The 17954-nt window shown below is 46.7% G+C and overlaps 1 protein-coding gene across 3 annotated transcripts; it reads left to right on the top strand.

The window, feature by feature from the left end:
- The first annotated feature begins 5 nt into the window (after positions 1-5).
- On the top strand, positions 6-17404 carry ZFP57 (ZFP57 zinc finger protein). Of its 3 annotated transcripts, XM_036870559.1 has the most exons (7): positions 13-95; positions 252-441; positions 4572-4647; positions 13465-13968; positions 14428-14554; positions 15026-15106; positions 16146-17404. In XM_036870559.1, exons 4-7 carry the CDS (start codon positions 13624-13626, stop codon positions 17378-17380), a joined length of 1788 nt encoding a protein of 595 aa, XP_036726454.1. In that variant the 5' UTR covers positions 13-95; positions 252-441; positions 4572-4647; positions 13465-13623; the 3' UTR covers positions 17381-17404. The 3 variants fall into 3 exon arrangements, with proteins under 3 accessions (XP_036726455.1, XP_036726454.1, XP_036726456.1); XM_036870560.1 differs by lacking the exon at positions 252-441 and having other exon boundaries at positions 6-95; XM_036870561.1 differs by lacking the exons at positions 13-95; positions 252-441; positions 4572-4647 and having other exon boundaries at positions 13236-13968.
- Positions 17405-17954: the final 550 nt, after the last annotated feature.

Raw genomic sequence — 17954 nt, 5'->3', positions numbered from 1 at the left:
TGGTCCCGAGAGCCTGGAGAGGGGGAGGAACCTCTCTGAAGGAAAGTTTTAGCGCCACCTTCAGCCTGGTTCTCTGATGTTCACTAAGGAAACAGGTGATTGAAGACGCGCCTCCGGTTATTTTTCCCCTCAGGACCCAGTACTGGGGTGTTTATTTTATTAGTCTCGAATTTTAAAGGGACGCAGTTGCGGGGAGCGTTTCTCCTGAAAAATCGTACTAACCTTACTGAATACTAATTTCTTTGGACTAGAGAACTACTACTTCCTCCGTTCCCGAGTTGATATTTTTCTTTAGCTGCCGGGCAGTGGTTAAAAACAAAGCGAAACATTCTGGGAGTTACAGTTCTAGCGCTCCTTGGACCTCGCGGTCTAAGCAAGGGCTCTCTGCAGAGCCCCTCCTGGCTCGCGTGCTTTCGGGACTGTTCTGGACCGTTGGAAGGGGTGAGTCGACTTCTTACGGGGCAGGAAGCGGAGAGGGTGAAGGCGGAGGAGGAACATCTAGTCCTTAGGCACGATAGGAAACAGGGATGAAGTAGGACACTTGGGAAGGGGCTCAGGACTTTGGAGGTGGCGGAGCAGAAGAGGTTGGGACTCCTTCCTCTTTAGATGCCTGCCAGATGAGGGAAGTTAGCATTAGTCAAGGGAGCAACCTTGGGTAGGATTTCAGTAAGACTTAGTCGAGTTTGGCTTTCAGTTGCGGACCCCCTTCCACCTTGTCCCCCGCCTCCCATGGACCAACTCTACTTCATCATCGTCATCCCTTAGGTGGACAGCTGACATTTCCCTGATCTTTTATAAAACATGAGGACAAGTATTTTTTAAATCTTGCTATTTTAATTCATCTGTAACCTACCATCTAAAGTATAGAATCTGGGCTTCCCTGATGGCACAGTGGTTAAGAATCCGCCTGCCAATGCAGGGGACACGGGTTCGAGTCCTTGTGGGGGAAGATTCCCACATGCCGTGGAGCGACTAAGCCCGTGTGCCACAACTGCTGAGCCTGCGCTCTGGAGCCTGCGAACCACAACTACTGAGCCCGCGTGCCGCAACTACTGAAGTCTGCATGCTTAGAGCCCGTGCTCCGCAACAAGAGAAGCCACCGCAATGAGAAGCCCACGCACCACAACAGAGAGTAGCCCCCCGCTCGCCGCAACTAGAGAAAGCTCACGTACAGCAATGAAGACCCAATGCAGCCAAAAATAAATAAATAAAAAATAAAGTATAGAGTCTTTTTTTAAAAATAAATTTATTTATTTATTTATGGCTGAGTTGGGTCTTCGTTGCTGTGTGCGGGCTTTCTCTAGTTGCAGCAAGCAGGGGCTACTCTTCGTTGTGGTGCCTTCTCTTGTTGCAGAGCACGGGCTCTAGGCGCGCCGGCTTCAGTAGTTGTGGCGCTCGGGCATAGCTGCTCCGCGGCATGTGGGATCTTCCCAGACCAGGGATCCAATCCGTGTACCCTGCATTGTCAGGTGGATTCTTAACCACTGCGCCACCAGGGAAGTCCCTGAAGTATAGAATCTTGTTGTCCTGAAGGGACAGCTTCTAGATGAGTTTCCTAGTTCGCTTCCCGTCCCTCCAGCCCCGCTCAACCTGATAGTTGTGCTAAGCTCCTTACATATAAAAGTTGTGGAGCCATCACTATTTTCTCCTTTGAACGAGACAAGCTGTGATCTCTCCTAGAGAGAGGCTTTGATCTACTTCTCTCTGCAATAATGGAAACACTCACAGTAGTGAGGGGATTAAAACTCTGAGCAAGCTACTGGAGAGTGACAAGCCTCATAATAATTTGTCCTACAAGGAGAGGTCTGTTGCTGAGCCCGTGATGGTAGGCAAGTTTTTATTCTCTCTTCTCTGTGTGTCTTTCGCCTTTGAAAGTGGAAATTGAAATTAGCCGTCTTTTCTCCCCAACTTTCCTTTTAAAGTTTGACAAAATTCAGTGAAGATCCACCATGAGTTGAATACTGTCCTAATGCAGTAAAGGAACTAAGCATTATAAGGCATGGCCCTTTCCCAACAAAAGCTCACAATCTGTTCAGTTCGTATTTATTAAGCACTTATGTCAGTCTTCGAGCTGAAGTTGGGGCTGCAAAGCTGAAAACTACGGTCTCTGACCTTAAGGAGTACAAATGAGTAATTAGAATGCAATGAAAGTACACTTATAGGACAAAATGTGAGAGCCCAGGATAGGCATATAAAACAAATAGGCCTGTATACTACAAAGAGGACTGGTAAATGTTTTAATAAAAAGATACAGTGTTATGGGGAATGTAAGAGAGAAAGATACTCAGATATTATGTGATGAGGATAATCACCAATCAACAAATCATTAATTTTGAGAATTTGGGATTACAGACTCTAGTGTTAAGTACTGTGCTAGATACTATGTACAGAGAAATAAAAGTAAGGTGGTCATATTTTTAAAATCTCAAAATAGGTATATGTAGTCAGGCAAATAAGAATATGCCCAAAAGGTCAGTGAGATCCAGTATTTGTTATCAGATCCTTTCTGATATGATAGATAGATCATTGTATTTGTAGATTGAAAAATTATAGTTCCAACTCTTTATGAGTCTGAATTTCATTATCAAAATGTTAAAAGTGATATATGGATACAGATAGCACAGTGGAAACCATGATTTTCAAATGAGTTGTAGAAATAAAAAATGTGTGTTCATATTCATAGTGTGGCAAAAATCACTGTTACATAGAGTAGACTGGAAAGACTTTATAGTCAGGGCTTGACCTGTGGAGGATGGATACCATTTATTTTTTAATTTTTTTAATTTTTATTTTATTTTATTTTTTTGGCTGCATTAGGTCTTTGTTGCTGCACGTGGGCTTTCTCTAGTTGTGGCGAGCGGGGGCTACTCTTTGTTGCAGTGCGCGGGCTTCTCATTGTGGTGGCCTCTCGTTGCGGAGCACAGGCTCTAGGCACATGGGCTTCAGTAGTCGTGGCAGTGGGCTCAGTATTTGTGGCTCATGGGCTCTAGAGCGCAGGCTCAGTAGTTGTGGCGCACGGGCTTAGTTGCTCTGTGGCATGTGGGATCTTCCCGGACCAGGGCTCAAACCCGTGTCGCCTGCATTGGCAGGCGGATTCTTAACCACTGTGCCACCAGGGAAGCCCCAACTGCCGTTTATTGAGAACTTACCGTATATCAAGCATTTTGCCAGGCTCTTTAATCTAATTCTCATTTGTTCTTTATAACTCCAAGAGGCAAATTTTGGTCTTATATCTCCATTTTGTAGATGAGGAAACTGATTTAGAGAGAGATTAAGTTACTTGCCCTGAGTCACACACTGGGAAGTGGTGGAATTAGGATTCAAGCATAGCCCTGTAAGGCTTCAAAGCCCATGCTCTAAAGCATAAATGGTATAAATAAAGGCATAGAGATGAGATGCCAGGCATCCTCAGTGGCTTAAATACGACCTCACAGTGAGCTCAGATTAGACCAGGGATGACACACAAAAAGTTGGTAGTCTTCACTTGTGTTGCCATCAGCCTGTCCTATAAATAAACCCAGAGTAACCACAGAGTCTCATTCCAAGCGGATCAACAGGGAATGGTCTCATAATGGACTTAAGGTGAAGGATGATTGGCAGAATAAGGCAGGCAAGCAGAGGGGTGGGCAGTCAAATAAGAACAGAATTTCAGAACGAAAGATTATAGGGCAGAGATGCTGTATGTGGTGATAGAGGCAGAGAGGGCCCGGATCAAGAAACTGCACAAAGAGAATGAACTGATAACACTGAAGTCTAGAATTATCTCAGAAGACAAAGGAGGCAGCGGGACTGAGCAATCTGTCATAGATGTGCTTGGGCAAAGCTTCACCAAGGAGCCTGTCTCTTCCCTTGCCCAATCCCTGGTACAGGATTCAGAATGGTTCATGTTGAGTCCACAGGAGAAGTATGCTTTAAGTTTATATGAAAGGATTATGGTTGGTCCTTTATATCTGAGGGTTCCCCATCCGCAGATTCAACTAACTGTGGGTGGAAAATATTTGAAAAAAAAAAAACTCCCGAAAGTTCCCAAAAGCAAAACTTGAATTTGCCACTTACTGGCAACTATTTACATAGTGTTTACATTGTACTTACGACTATTTACATTGTATTTACAACTATTTACATAATATTTACATTGTAGTAGGTATTACAAGTAATCGAGAGATAATTTAAGGTGTACAGGAGAATGTGCTCAGGTTGTATGCAAATACTGTGCCATTTTATATAAGGGACTAGGTCATGGATTTTGGTATCTGGGGTGGGGGTGGTGAGTCCTGGAACCAAGGGACCTTGGTGGGGGTGTCCGTGGATACCGAGGGATGACTGTATGTACTCTTATTTATATGTTCTTATTAAAAGAGCATTCATTATTCGTTACCATAGGAATGTAGTGGTTTCCCATTGGGAAATGGCCCTGCTGTAGTCCTACCTATTACCAGGTTTTTTCTTTCTGAGGGAAATACCCTTGGCCATGACCAAAACAACTGGGTTTTTTGGTTCAGTCAGTATGAGAGCAGATTTGTTCTGACATCTCTCACATTCTAATCTACCTTTGCTTTTTTGTCTTACAGATTGGCCTGGGCTAAAGTATCTAAAGACCCTAGGATTGCTGCAGGTCAACAGTCCCCACTGGAGAAAAAAATCTTGGTAAATAAATTATCTTAACATCATACAGTTTGAAATGACTAGGAGAAGGAAAGTTAGGTTTAAAACCCTTCCGTCCAAGTGACACTTTCCAGTAGTGTGTCCACAGTGGCAAATGTTTTCCAGTTAAATCTTTACTTGCAAAACAAAGTATTATTTTTAAAACTCCCAACCCTATGTTTTTAAAAAACTAGTTACTGATTTTGGTGGTGAGAACTCCAACTTTCAGAGCTCACAGGCTCACCTAGGAATGATAGAAGTAAAATCACTATTACTCCGAAATTAATGAAAGACCATGGTCCTTTCTTGGTGTCAATAGTGAGCGTAAGCTCCTGTTTAAATATGTTCAAAGTAAAAAGATGGTCATATTTTAAAATTCTGTACCTCACTTTGACAGAATCTAGGTGGCGTGCATACAACAGCAGCAAGACAACTAATAATTCAAAAATATCAAGAGGAGTATGAAACACTCTGTAGGGAGCAAGGTCTTTCTCTTGACTACTGGCTTGCCAAAGCAGAGTCTTATTATAATAAAAGGATAATGGAAATGATGAAAGAACAAGAGACAGGCAATGAAATCAAGAAGAGATTGGAGGGGAAAACAACCCAAAGCATAGAAGGACAAAAACGATATTATTTGGTACCTGAGAGAGAAGTGAAACATGTAGAAATGCACATATATCGAGCAGGACAGGTCGGAGAGTTTAAGAATAAAACATTTAGACAATTACCACCACGCCCTACTGAAATAAAATTGCCCAAAATTGTGCCAGAAGTACATGGCATCCAGAACGCACAGAGAAGAAAGCAGGTAAATGAGAGGGAACAGATGCAAATTAAAGCTCACCAGGAACGCATGATTCGAGGGAGAGAACTTGTACAGCAAAAACTCAAGGAAGGAATCTTGAGAAAAGACCAGAGCCTGCCTCCTGTACGTGAGAAGCATGAGAGTGTAAAGAAAGAGATAAAAGAGTATGAAAGTGTTATTGCATATCCACTTTTCCAGCCATGCAGTAGCAGTCGGATTAAGGTGAATATTCTTATGGAAAAGTCTCAGAATAGAGAAGACAATACAATTATCAAGCCGTATCAAAGAAGATTCTTAACTATGCCACCCTTTTTGAGAAGTCAAATAGGAAAAATAAAAGATTCAGTGATTTCATGACAAAGTCATGTCTCTTAAATGAACCTTTATTTTTTTTTTTTTTTTAATGCTAGTTCTCTTCTACAGGGTTCAGTGACTATTTTCCCATTTATATCTGATACAGAAGTGTCAGATAGTTCTGGACTTTAAAACTAGCTTGGCTATTTTTAGTTGCCTTGTGTTTGTTCAAGTTGCTTATCCTTTTTGATGTTCATTCCTAATCTGTAAAGTGGGAAAATAATAGTTCATAGCATTTATAGGAGAATTTCATTTTTGTGAAGCATTAGCGTGTATTAGATGTTTCATAAATGCTGGGTTTCCCCGTTGGAAAGACCTGGGTTGGACAAAGATGGTGAATAAGGAATTGTTCTAATCTGCCTCTTCCAGTCCCCCTGCCCGCAACCTCAAAGGTTATCTTGATGAGATTGCTATAGGTCACTATGTGGTCTTTTATTTTCCATTCATACCTGTATCGGGGAACTGCTAACCAGGCCGTAAAAGTCTAACTTGTACCATACAATTTCTCTGTATGAGAAACTTAAGTTTGAGAACCTCCTATGTACCAGGCATTGTTAGTCACTGAGATGAATAAAGAGATATCCCTGCCCTTGGCTAGTTTACAACTAGTGGCATAGATCACTCTAAAAACAGATAATAAAATAGGGTTATGATAGAGGTATGCACAGGTATGTACAGAGGAGGGACATGTGTGTACAGAGGAGGGACATCTAACCTGGCCTAGGTGAGCAGGGTGAGGAGGAAGGAGGTCAGAGAATGGAGTGTAGTAATCTCTCATGTTTCTTCCAGCTCCATATTTTGTCACTTTCAGTCACCCACTTAAGCAAGACCTTCCCAATGTTTGGATTCGCTCATAGGTAACCAAACTCACCTTCTCTCAAATAGATGTCCTCCAAAAGTTTGGAAATTTGGGGTTCAGAATTGGTGAGTAGAGAATCAGAGAAATGGAAACTGGATGGCCTAAGAAATATTATACTTAAGTTGTGATAATCCTATGCCCACCCTTTTGTATTAGCAGGACACCCTTTACCCAGGATATTGCTAGATCAGCACTGTCCCATAGACCTTTATGCGATAATATAACTGTTCTATAGGTTTGCTCTTCAATACAGTAGCCAGCCATTTCCCACATGTGGCTACTGAGCATTTGAAATGTGGCTGGTGCACCTGAGGAACTGAATTTTTAATTTTACTTAATTTGCATTAATTTTAAATTGCTACATGTGGCAAGTGACTGCTGTATGGTACAGCATGGCACTAGATAAATATAACTCCTGTGTTCTAGACTTCAATCCCACAATCCATTTTCTGTCTTTGACAATATTTGCAGGTATAATAGATCACTGCTTACTTACATTAGTATAAGTTTAGTTTCCTTTATATTTGAGATGCTCCTTAATCCCATGAAGAGATTCAAAAAGCACTGTAGGCAAATTCTGTGTGGAAATGAGGTGGCTGAAGTTGCTTAAATTGGGTTCAGAAACTAGCCCTCCCTTTGCTCCTTCTGGAATTTGACCAGGACACATACGAAAATCTCATTCCTACCCACCTGATTTGCCTCATGCAGACTTTTTTGTCCTATCTGTTCTCTGGTCTTCCATCATCATGTTGCAGCTTTAGATTTTATACCTTGCAAAGATGTGGTTCCTCAGGATGCAGAGGCAAAAGACTTAGAAATTCAAATCAATAGGGTAATGATACAGCCTTTGAGTTGAGTGGGATTGAAAAGTAACCTAATACATAACTGTTGGTAATTGTTTACCATGAAGATATTCACTGCTGGACCATCCTTTTGACCTTTAAATGTACTCAAATCTCTCCCATCTAAATAAGCTACTACTACGTGGGAATTCCCTGGTGGTCCAGTGGTTAAGACTCTGTGCTCTCACTGCTGAGGGCCCAGGTTCAATCCCTGGTCAGGGAAAAATCCCACAAACTGAGTGGTGCAGCCAAAAAAATTTTTTAAAAGAATAAATAAGCTACTATGCTATTTCTTTGCACTCCTTTAAAGCCAAGTCCCTTAGAAAGTCTATACCAGCTCCCTGCATTCTAGTTTCAGTGCCCATCAATCCACCAAATCCCTTTTTGGGGAGTCATCAGCAAAGAGCTCCGTGTGGCTAAATCCAATGGACAGTTAAGGGTGGAACGAAAAGGAGAAGGTGCCAACAACAGGCAGAAGACCTGATAGGCATTTGGCAACAAGAGGGATCAACAATTCAAGTGTAAGAATGCATGACACAGAAAACAAGAGGCCAAGGAAGAGCAACAGTCCTTAGAAGTTGGAGATCAGGCAGGAAACCAATGGAACCCATTTAAGGAACAGGAGTAGGGTACCAAAGGAATAAGATAAACAAACAGTTATAAGACTCAGGATAAAACACACGAATAGGAATAGAAGCACTGACAAATCCAGGACGTAGAACTATTGAATTGGGTTCCACTAGGGATGGGACAAGTCTGAGTCTTAGGCTGAGCTGAGCCAATAGTTGAGGGTTAAGAAAGTCCAAAATAGAAACAAAACTTATCAGGTCACAGGGGCAGGAGACAAAGCAGATAATTACTATAACCCTCATACTGACTCAGTTACATGAGATAAGAATTTGAACTCATTAAAGCATGCCTAATATTATCTTTAACCATGGAAGTCATAGTGGCTTGAAAATTGAGCCTCAGGATACAAGGTGTACAAGGTTGGCATGTTGTTTTAAATAGAACTAATTATAAAGTCTTTCATTGGAGTAGCACTACAAATTACAGTAAGGTTGAACAGGAGTACATTTTATCCTTCAAGGGGGATGGTAAGCAGATCAGCAAGGCCATTTAGCATAGGCAAATAAAAGGCAAACCATTGCTGCGTTTCCTGGGAGGCCAAAAACATGGCACAGATTAGTTTCAAGGGGCACAATGGTATGGATGGAGAAGGCTGGGCTAGAATAACAGCACTGTACCCTACAGTGTCAACAGTGGTGAGGCGCCGCTGATAGCCCTTGAGGGGGTCAAAGAGCCAATGAAGTCCATCTGCCAGGAGCAGATGAGGACAATGCCCCTTGCTATGTGGCCTCCCTCATCGTAAGACAAGTCAACTTTTGGCAGTAATTGCAAGTCCAAATCAGAAACTGAGTCCTTTACTGTGTGCCCAGTCTATGATGGTGAATGTCTTGCCATGTCTGGTATGATGATGGACTCAGGCAGCAGTGGGGACTGTCTTCACAAAACATGTTTCCATCAGCAGCTTGATTCCAGTCAATTCCATCAGCAACGAGGCTCTTCTTGTGGGCATTCACCTGAGTGACCCAGATGGTTAGATAAGCAGTTATGGTTTATTTCCACAGTTTGCAGCTCCAAAGACAGATGTCTCACCAGTCTAGTTTTTCAAGTGGCATACCACATAGGTAGGCAACAGCACAAGAGTCAGTAAAATTATAGGAAGGTTGATCAAAGAGGTTATTGGCGAGAGCTATGAAATGGCCTTGTGTTCTACCCACCAAGAGGAGCGACAACATCCGTTTTGGCTCTGCATCAGTGGCAATGAGATTGAATAGCTGCATCAGCCAGGGACAGCATCGGGTTTCAGCCTAGCCGGACCGCAGTGAACCAGGGCCAGGCATTTAGGGGAATCTCTGTGAACTGAGAGCCCCATGGGACCAGCGGCTTTGCTTCAGTTGGCAGAGTAGGGGATAAAGTTTTTCCCAGAGGGATGTCTGCCACTTTTCCATGTAAAGTAGAGATGTTGAAGCCAGGCCAGCCACATCCTTAAATATACCATTTCCAAATGAGGATTATTGGATCCTTCCCACTTTGTTAGAAGTTGAGTTCAAGTTGACCTACCCCCAAATGTGAGCATTAAGCTAGAGTGTCAGAAGGCCTCCATGGGTCAGGGGTTTAGTTTTGATAGGAGCCCAGTAGCAAGCTGATGCTGCTTTTCAAGATGAGTGTACCCAGTAACCATGTTAGGAAGGTGGCAGGTCCAAAACCCTAAGGGGTGCCACTGAGCACAGGCTGCCTCCATCACCATCTCCACCAGCCTACTGTCTCCATTTGACTCTGTGGGAGCCTCCTCAGCCCACCCACATGAATGGTCTGTCCACAAGGGCAGATCACAGGGTCAGGTACCTTGGGAACACTAAGAGATTTAAAACCTGCATCTGCCAGCCATCCAGTACTAACCATGGATCCAAGACTCCAGTGTACAGACTTGAAAGCAGGGGGTCTGGTTTCCTGTCCCAGTACAACCAGATGTGCACTTTGACAAGGCTTGTCAAAGTGCACATCTGGTTGTACTGGGACAGAATAACAAATTCCTACCTCACAAGATGTTTGTGAGGATTTAATGGAGGCTATGTTTACAAGTTTTTTTTTGTAAATTGCAAAACCCCACGCCAATGTGAAATATAAAATATGATCATGATACAAAATGGTATATGGTAAATGCTAATTAAGTGGAAAGGAAATAAATGTGATTTCCATTGAGGTGATTTAAAAAAAAAAAAGGCATTACTGAGAAAGGTCAAACTGGGTTTGGGTAAGTGGCCAAGGTAAGTAGAACTTTACCTGAACATGTCCTCTCTGCTCCCCTACCTCTGTCTGCTGTCATCATTTAAGTCACAGCGGTTTGCCTTCACTTTTCTTTCTTTCTCTCTTTTTAAAATTAATTTATTTTATTTTATTTATTTATGGCTGCATTGGGTCTTCCTTGCTGCTTGCAGGCTTTCTCTAGTTGCAGCAAGCAGGGACTTCTCTTCCTTGAGGTGCCTTCTCTTGTTGCAGAGCATGGGCTCTAGGCGTGCGGGCTTCAGTAGTTGTGGCGCGCAGGCTCAGTAGCTGTGGCTCACGGGCTCAGTAGTTGTGGCTTGTGGGCTCTAGAGCGCAGGCTCAGTAGTTGTGGCGCCCGGGCTTAGTTGTTCTGTGGCATGTGGGATCTTCCTGGACCACAGCTCGAACCCCTGTGCCCTGCATTGGCAGGCGGATTCTTAAACCACTGCGCCACCAGGGCAGTGCTGCCTTTGCTTTTTTAAGGTGCTGTGTGCCTCCAGGTCTCTTTCTGGGAGCGCGTAAAGGTCTCATTTTTCTCCTTTGGGCTCTAGGTGATGGTGGTTGGTGATTATGTGTTTTGATCAGAGGTAATTTAATCCTTTTTTCCCCCAAGACTAAATTAAGACTGGGAATGAGATCCGAGCGCTAGGTGGGACCAGCGGCTGCAATTGGTAGGAGGAATGGGCTAGTGGGGCGGGGCGGGTCCTCGTCCTTTTAAGCTTCCTAGACTGTGAACTCTTGACCTTGGCGGGCCCACAAGCTTAACCCGGCAGGGTGCATGGTGGCCTTTCGGAAACAGGCGAGGAGAGCGGGGCCGGTGCTGGGCCCTGGTGGGGCCGGGACGGGGTCGTGGGCAGCCGGTAAACGTGAGCTGGGGTGGAGCGGGCTCGCCGCTGGCCCCTCGGAAACCCTACGTCCCAAAGTCCCGGTCCTCGGCAGCGGCGGGTGAGTAGGACAGCGGGGAGTTGAGCTCGCGGTGGTGGAAGTTAGTGAAGGGTCTTTGTGCCGCAACCTTCCGCCCCTGACCTCGGCAGGCGAGGGGAGCTTCCAACCCCTGGGGCCCATGGGGAAACCTGGGTTAGGGTATGGCCCAGGGCGCCGACCACTCCGGCCGCGTGGGGGACTCGGCGAAGAGGACGGGCTCCTGGCACGTGCTGAAAAAGTCGGGATCGCAGCAACGAAGTTTCGGGGCAGACAGGCATCGGGCAGTGCCGTCCCAGTCAACGGGACCAGTTCAGGGCACAGAAACCCCAACCAGTGGGTATTAACGAGCGTGCCACGCAGTGGTGAGCGAAACTCTCCGTCCCTGCCCGCGGGAGGCCCCGAGACCGGAGTGTGGGGCTGCGCGCGCAGTGACGGGAGGTACGCCCTGTGGGCTCGCGATCTGGTCCGGCAGAGCTGGGCAGGAGCTGCAAAGGGTCCTTGAGGGACAGAGCAGAGACCCGAAGACCGGGTGAGAAGGGCAAATCCCGAGGGTCGTTTTGCTTGGCTGAAGGGCAGAAAACAATAGTGGCTGGAACACCGGGGTGCGGGGCGGCGAGGGCGGACCCCACGAAGCCTGGCAGGTGTGGTGGGGATTTCAGTCGTCCTCAGAATTGCTATGGGAAACCATGGACGGGTTTGGGGTTAGAGAGAGATTGGGTGGACTCAGAGAACTGGAAAATGGCGACACATTTCCTCGAGGGATTTACATTCTGGAAGGGCAGGGACGGGCCGGCAACAGATAAACCAATCTGCGCGGAAAGTCTGTTGAGTTATATCCAGCCTCTTTCCATCGCGGCCCAGCCGGCTTGAGCTCTGGGGCGTGTGGATGTAGAAAGTACTATCGAGGTAAAAGTGCCAGAGGCAGGCAGCAGCTGGCAGAAGTTTGAGTCTCCATGGTCATGCTCCCTTCCCAAACCGGAGCACCAGCTTAGAATCTGGACCGAGGGCCTCAGGCTACAACCCGCAGCAAATGCTTTTTGAGAACGACTGACAGGGGTGGGTCTTTCCTGCGGGAGAACGGGAAAGCCAGGACCTTGAGGATACTATTCCTGAGACTGTTTTGAAGTGCTACTTTCATTGTGTTTGGCTGGAGAGTAGGAGAATAATCCAGACCTGCCCCTCTCATGCAATGATCGTGGATGGTCTTGAAAGGAAGGGAGGGAGGGAGGGAAGGAGGGACTCAACTTCACCTCCCAGGAATGCACCTTTCCTGTCAGCTTTCTTTTTAGCGATCCCACTAACTCCACTGTTGAATGCCCTTTTCCTTGCTGGCATTTTCAATTCTACCACCTTTCAGAAAAAGTGAAAGGAAGAAAGTCAACAGGTTTTTATGTCTTCATTCTTTGCATTCCATCTGGAGGGAGGAGAAGCCGGGTGAGTGGCTGTCAGTAGGAGGAGGTGGGAGTTCAGCCACGTGTGGGCAGAGCAGGAACTTCCTGGGCTAGGCAGGCAGCCCAGCGCCGGGCTCCTTGGGAGCCCTGCAGAAGTATTTGCTGTTGGGTTGTTACCATTATCATTCTTTTTTTTTTTTTTTGGCCATGCCTCGAGGCATGTGGGATCTTAGTTCCTGGACCAGAGATCAAACCCATGCCCCCTGCAGTGAGAGCTAGGACTCTTAACCACTGGACCACCAGGGAAGTCCCTCCATTATCATTCTTTACAAGGATCTGTATGTATTAAAAATCCACAGAATCGTATATTTTTGGGTCCTGGATGGGATCTTAGAGAGTCTCCTTTAATCTCATTTTCCAGTGAAACCAGATCAGAATGAAGAAACTTGTACAAGGTGGTTTGTGACAGATCCAGGGCTGGTTACCTCAGGCACGTGCTTTCTTTCCAGAATACCGTACTGTTGCTCTAGAGAGGGCTTTGGGACAGCGGAAATCACGTCCTCAGTGGTAGAGTCAAGGCTTTGAACACAAACTCTGCTGTGGACCGGGAGTATCCTTGAGCACATTACTTAGCATCTCTGTACTTTAGGTTCCTTAAAATGGGGTCATTAATCGTTACCTCATGGGGCAGTGCTGAGGGGTTTTAGGTACAAAGCAGGGGTTCAGTAACTCTTGGTGTTCCCTGACCAAATTAGGAAACTGCTGTTCCTCACTCCCCCTCTTGCTGATATGATTTCTCTCTGACCTCAGGTTCCTAGAGGTGGGCACCAGCCAGCGGCTAGAAACAGGGTGAAGCAGAAGGCAGACGACGCCTTCAGAGCCCCAACCTGGCGTTACTGAACAGTGGGTGCTGAGCCAAGGGTGACCAGCTTCCTGAACTCTGCGGCCTAGGCTTGGAGGGAATCAGAGATGTTCTCAGCTGTGGAAGAGGAGAATTTGGACAGCAGGACAAAGAAGGAAGACAGCCCCCTGGAGCAGATACCTTTGCCACCAGAGGCCACATCAAACCCTGGGGCCTTTTCAAAGTCTCTCCATCTGCTCAGTCACTGGAAGGTAGACAGCCCCAGGAAGGAGCCCAGTCAGCCTTGGGGGCCAGGCCAGGAGTGGATAAAGCTAGAAAGAGACATCAGGGAAGAGAAGGTGTTTGACCTGCTGAAGCCAATTGAACCTGTACAGAAGCTGCTCCCTCAGGTGGATGAGGAGGCCCTGCAGGAAGCCGTGAAGGGAGAATGCTGGTGGAAGGCGTGGGTGAAGGTGAGGAGACCAAGCGAGAGACAGAGGGAGGGACTGGGTCCTGGACTCCAGGAGCTCTTTCATCCATTATCCTGTCTACAGAACAAATGGAATCTCGAGAGTGTTCCAAGCTGAACAGCACCCAGGAGAAGGGGTTTCAAGGACTTTTTTTCAGACTCCACACCACGCTGGCATCCTTGAAGGAGTACCTGCTGAAATTCATCAGAGTGGCAGCCTTTTTCCTTTGCATTCTTCCTACTTATATTCAGTATATACCCCTCCTTTCTCCTCCCACATTGTTCTTCCCTCCTCTCCATCCTTCCTTTCCTGTCTGTACATTAAAGTTGCTGGCTTTGTACTTGTCTTTTCCTATTTCTCCCTTCCTTCCATGTTTTTCTTTTTCTCTTAGTTGTCTGAATCTTGAGACTGGATGTCTGTCTGTCTATATACAGACTCTCTGAATCTCTCCTGTTCTTCCAGAAGCCAGTCACCTCTGAGGATGTGGCAGTGAATTTCACCCAGGAAGAGTGGGAATGTCTAGATGCCAGTCAGAGGGTACTCTACCAGGACGTTATGTCAGAGACCTTCAGAAACCTGATGTCTGTGGGTAAGAGGCTGGGGTTCCTCACAAGCCCTCTGTCCCAGGCCTCTGGAACATCTTGTTTCCCTGGGCAGGTAGATCAGCTCACAGTTAGCTTCACTGATCCTTGGTTCTATACGTTCCAGGTATGCAAGATCTGGGTTACTAGGCTCAGGGTGAAAGAAGAAATGAAAGCTTGCATGAAGGCAAAGATAAGGCTTGTAACATGATGATAATGTTCTCAAAGTATGCAAATCTGCCTATTCATCCAACTAGTATTTACTGAGTCACTCCTATTATGTACCAGGCACTTTGTTAAGAGCTGGCCTTTTGTGTCTCTCCTCCCTGCACGTAAGTGTCCCAGATTATGGCTCTTAAACCAAATATAACGGAAGAAGGTAGCCTGTTGTCCCCATCAGGTGTGAAGGGGCCGAGCCTGGGACCTCAACTCTTCCTCTCCTTCCCACTCCCCAGTCAGAATCTTTCTATCTAATCCAGATCTGATCGCCAAGTTTGAACAAGAAGAGAAACAGTGGAGAGCAGATCTCCGTCCCCCAAACGGAGAAGGCCTTCATTCAGGTAAGAATTGCAAAGGAGAGAGGAGGGTGAAAAGGACCCAGGACATGCCTTGGGAGGATGGAAATGACTAAGAGGATCGGGGTCTGCATACCCACTCCTAGCCTGCATCCTTCCTGCCTGGTCAGACGTGGAGCTGGAAGAAACCTTGACATCATCTGCTCAAGTCCCCTGGCTTCAAGAAGATGAGTATCTAAGCCAGTCAGGACAAATGAATATCTTCAGTTTCTAGAGATGGAGAGATTCCATGTCAGTTGCTTATGTCAGTGATACCACCTTGATTAAAAAGTCCTTTCCGGGACTTCCCTGGTGGTCCAGTGGGTAAGACTCCATGCTCCCAATGCAGGGGGCCCGGGTTTGATCCCTGGTTGGGGAACTAGGTCCCACATGCTGCAACTAAGATCTGGCGCAGCCAAAATAAATAAGTAAATAAAAAAAATTTTTTTTAAAAGTCCTTTCCAAAAGAAAAGAAAGGGAAGGGAGACGAGCTTGATGCTGAGTTGGACCAGGGGAGACTTGTTCTTAAGAGTAGAATAAAGACTTGAGAGAAATTTAAGTCTGAGCTGACCTTGCTCCTGGTTTGCCAGGACAGTCCTGGTTTATGCTTCTCATCCTAGCTTGATTGTTAATAGCACCTTCCGTCACTCAAGTGTCCCAATTTGCATGATGTATTATGAGGTCACCTGTGGGTATCTGGGGTGTCTGGGAGTACGAACAAAATTGAAAATGAGAGGAATTAACGCACATGGTAAATCAACTATACTTCAATTTAAAAACAAAAGAAAATGAAAGGAAATGGATTTCAAGAAATGTTAAAATTTTGATCTCTGATATTGTTGGAAGATTCCAGTTAAATTTTTATTTGCTTTTAATTGGAAAACCCAAAAGTTTATTCTTATCTCTGGCCTCTGAGGTCTAAGAGTGAGTGTGAATGTCAGGTGGGAGAGGGAGGGCAGAAAGAGGGGAAGTCGCTTGGACTGAACGGAGAGCTTGTGTCAGGGTTGTCGTGGTGAATCTCGCTATTCTTCCTCATTCCGTACAGGAGGCACGAGAGAGGAACTTAAAGAACAGAGTCAGAGTTTGGGAGATGAGGGAAATAGCGATGACAAGAAGGTCTCCCTTGCTCGCAGAAGGGCAGGCCCATCCTCTGCTCCAGCTGGGTCCCTGGACAGGACACCAGTGTTCCCAGCATCCTGGGCTGGGCCACCCTTTACCTGCCATACCTGTGGCAGGTGCTTCAGCAAGCGCTCCAGCCTGTACAACCACCAGTTTGTTCACAGCTGCGGCCAGTGTGGGAAGTCCTTCCTGAACCCCAAGGACCTCAGCTACCACCGGCGCAAGCACCTTGGGGAGAGGCCCTTCTGCTGCTCGCTCTGTGACAAGACCTACTGTGATGCTTCTGGACTGAGCCGTCACCGCCGTGTCCATCTGGGTTACCGGCCCCATTCGTGTCCCTTCTGTGGGAAGTGCTTTCGGGACCAGTCTGAGCTCAAACGCCACCAGAAGATACACCAAGGCCAGGAGCTGGGGGCTGGAAACCAGAAGCATATCGTGAAGATTCCAGACAACACAGCTGGATTCCAGGGGCTGGCAACTGCGAACAATGCACCAGTGGCCGGGACCCAAGGACCCTCATTTAAAACCACGGGTCCCGAGGCTCAGACCCAGCCACCTATAGACAGGAGCCAGGCACCTGCGACCAAGAACCAGGTAATCACTGGGAAGGCTCAGCTCCCAGTCGTTACAACCCCAGAGCCTGTGACCAGGACCCAGGCAGCCAACAAGAGAGCCGCCCGCCTGGATACCAAGTCCAGCTCTCACCCAGGAAAGCCTTCAAGACTCAAGGTCTTCTCTTGCCCTCATTGTCCCTTGACTTTTAGCAAGAAAATCTGTCTCTCCAGCCACCAGAAGGCCCACTTCACAGAGCAGTCCAACCGCTGCTTCCACTGCGGCAAGTCCTTCACTTTATTCTCTGGGCTGGTCAGGCACCAGCAGACTCACTGGAAGCAGAAGCTCTACTGTTGCCCTATCTGCGACGTCTGCTTTGGGGAGAAAGAGGACCTTCTGGGTCACTGGGGGGGCTACAGGGGCAAGGGGCTCTGCCTGGGCAGTCCCCATAAATGCTGGGCGATCCTGGGTCAGTGGCTTGGCTTCTTTCCCGATGCCTCCACTGTGGCAGGGGAGGAGGTGGATCTTTCTCCTGGATCCATACCCTCAGGAGAGGGAAGGAAGGGAGGGGAGAAGGCAGCAGAGGAAAGAAAGCAGATAAGGCAGTGAAGGTCTTGGAATGTAAATAAATGGCCTTTCCACCCGAGGTCTTTCTCTGTTTGGTTTTCCTGAGGGCTGACCTCCAGGGTAAGAAGACTGGGGTAGAGGAAGAGAGAGGTGAAGGAATAATGAAGGAAATACAGAAAGGAAAAGGGACAAGGGGTGGCACGTGGAAACTTGTAGTATTATTAATTAGCACCCAGCTTGTTTCTTTGTGTCTCATAGACCATCAAGTAGTAGTTGTTGAAGAAAACAGTGGACACTCCAATAGGTATGAAGATGGGAGAAAAAGGATGAGTGGGGGAAAGAGTCCGAGGGACCCATCTGGACCAGATGTAGAAGGGGAGGCGTTTTAAAGCAGGTGTGTGGCCCAGTTGTCATCCCTTGCTCCCCTGGCACCTCGGTAGGCTGCCCGGGGCAAGATGGAGCTCTGGCCAGTGTTCTGTGGGTTTCTCCCCATCTCCTGTTTTTGGTTAGGGCTCGCCATGTCCTCACTGTGCAGGTCACTTGGCGCTGTCTTGGATGTTTTGGGCTTTTCCTGCTCCTTCCCAGCAGGGCTGAGATCTTGGAAGAAACGACGACC

This window comes from Balaenoptera musculus, chromosome 11 (genome assembly GCF_009873245.2).
Source record: "Balaenoptera musculus isolate JJ_BM4_2016_0621 chromosome 11, mBalMus1.pri.v3, whole genome shotgun sequence".
Classification (NCBI taxonomy): Eukaryota; Metazoa; Chordata; class Mammalia; order Artiodactyla; family Balaenopteridae; genus Balaenoptera; species Balaenoptera musculus.
The sequence above is the reverse complement of the archived record's forward strand: the minus strand, read 5'-3'. Positions and strand labels throughout refer to the sequence as shown.

Coding starts and splice junctions, on each gene's coding strand:
- ZFP57 (XM_036870560.1), top strand. CDS start 13,624: ATGTTCTCAGCTGTGGAAGAGGAGAATTTGGACAGCAGGACAAAGAAG. Junction 13,969..14,427: donor GGTGGAAGGCGTGGGTGAAG/GTGAGGAGACCA, acceptor CTGTTCTTCCAG/AAGCCAGTCACCTCTGAGGA. Junction 14,555..15,025: donor CAGAAACCTGATGTCTGTGG/GTAAGAGGCTGG, acceptor TATCTAATCCAG/ATCTGATCGCCAAGTTTGAA.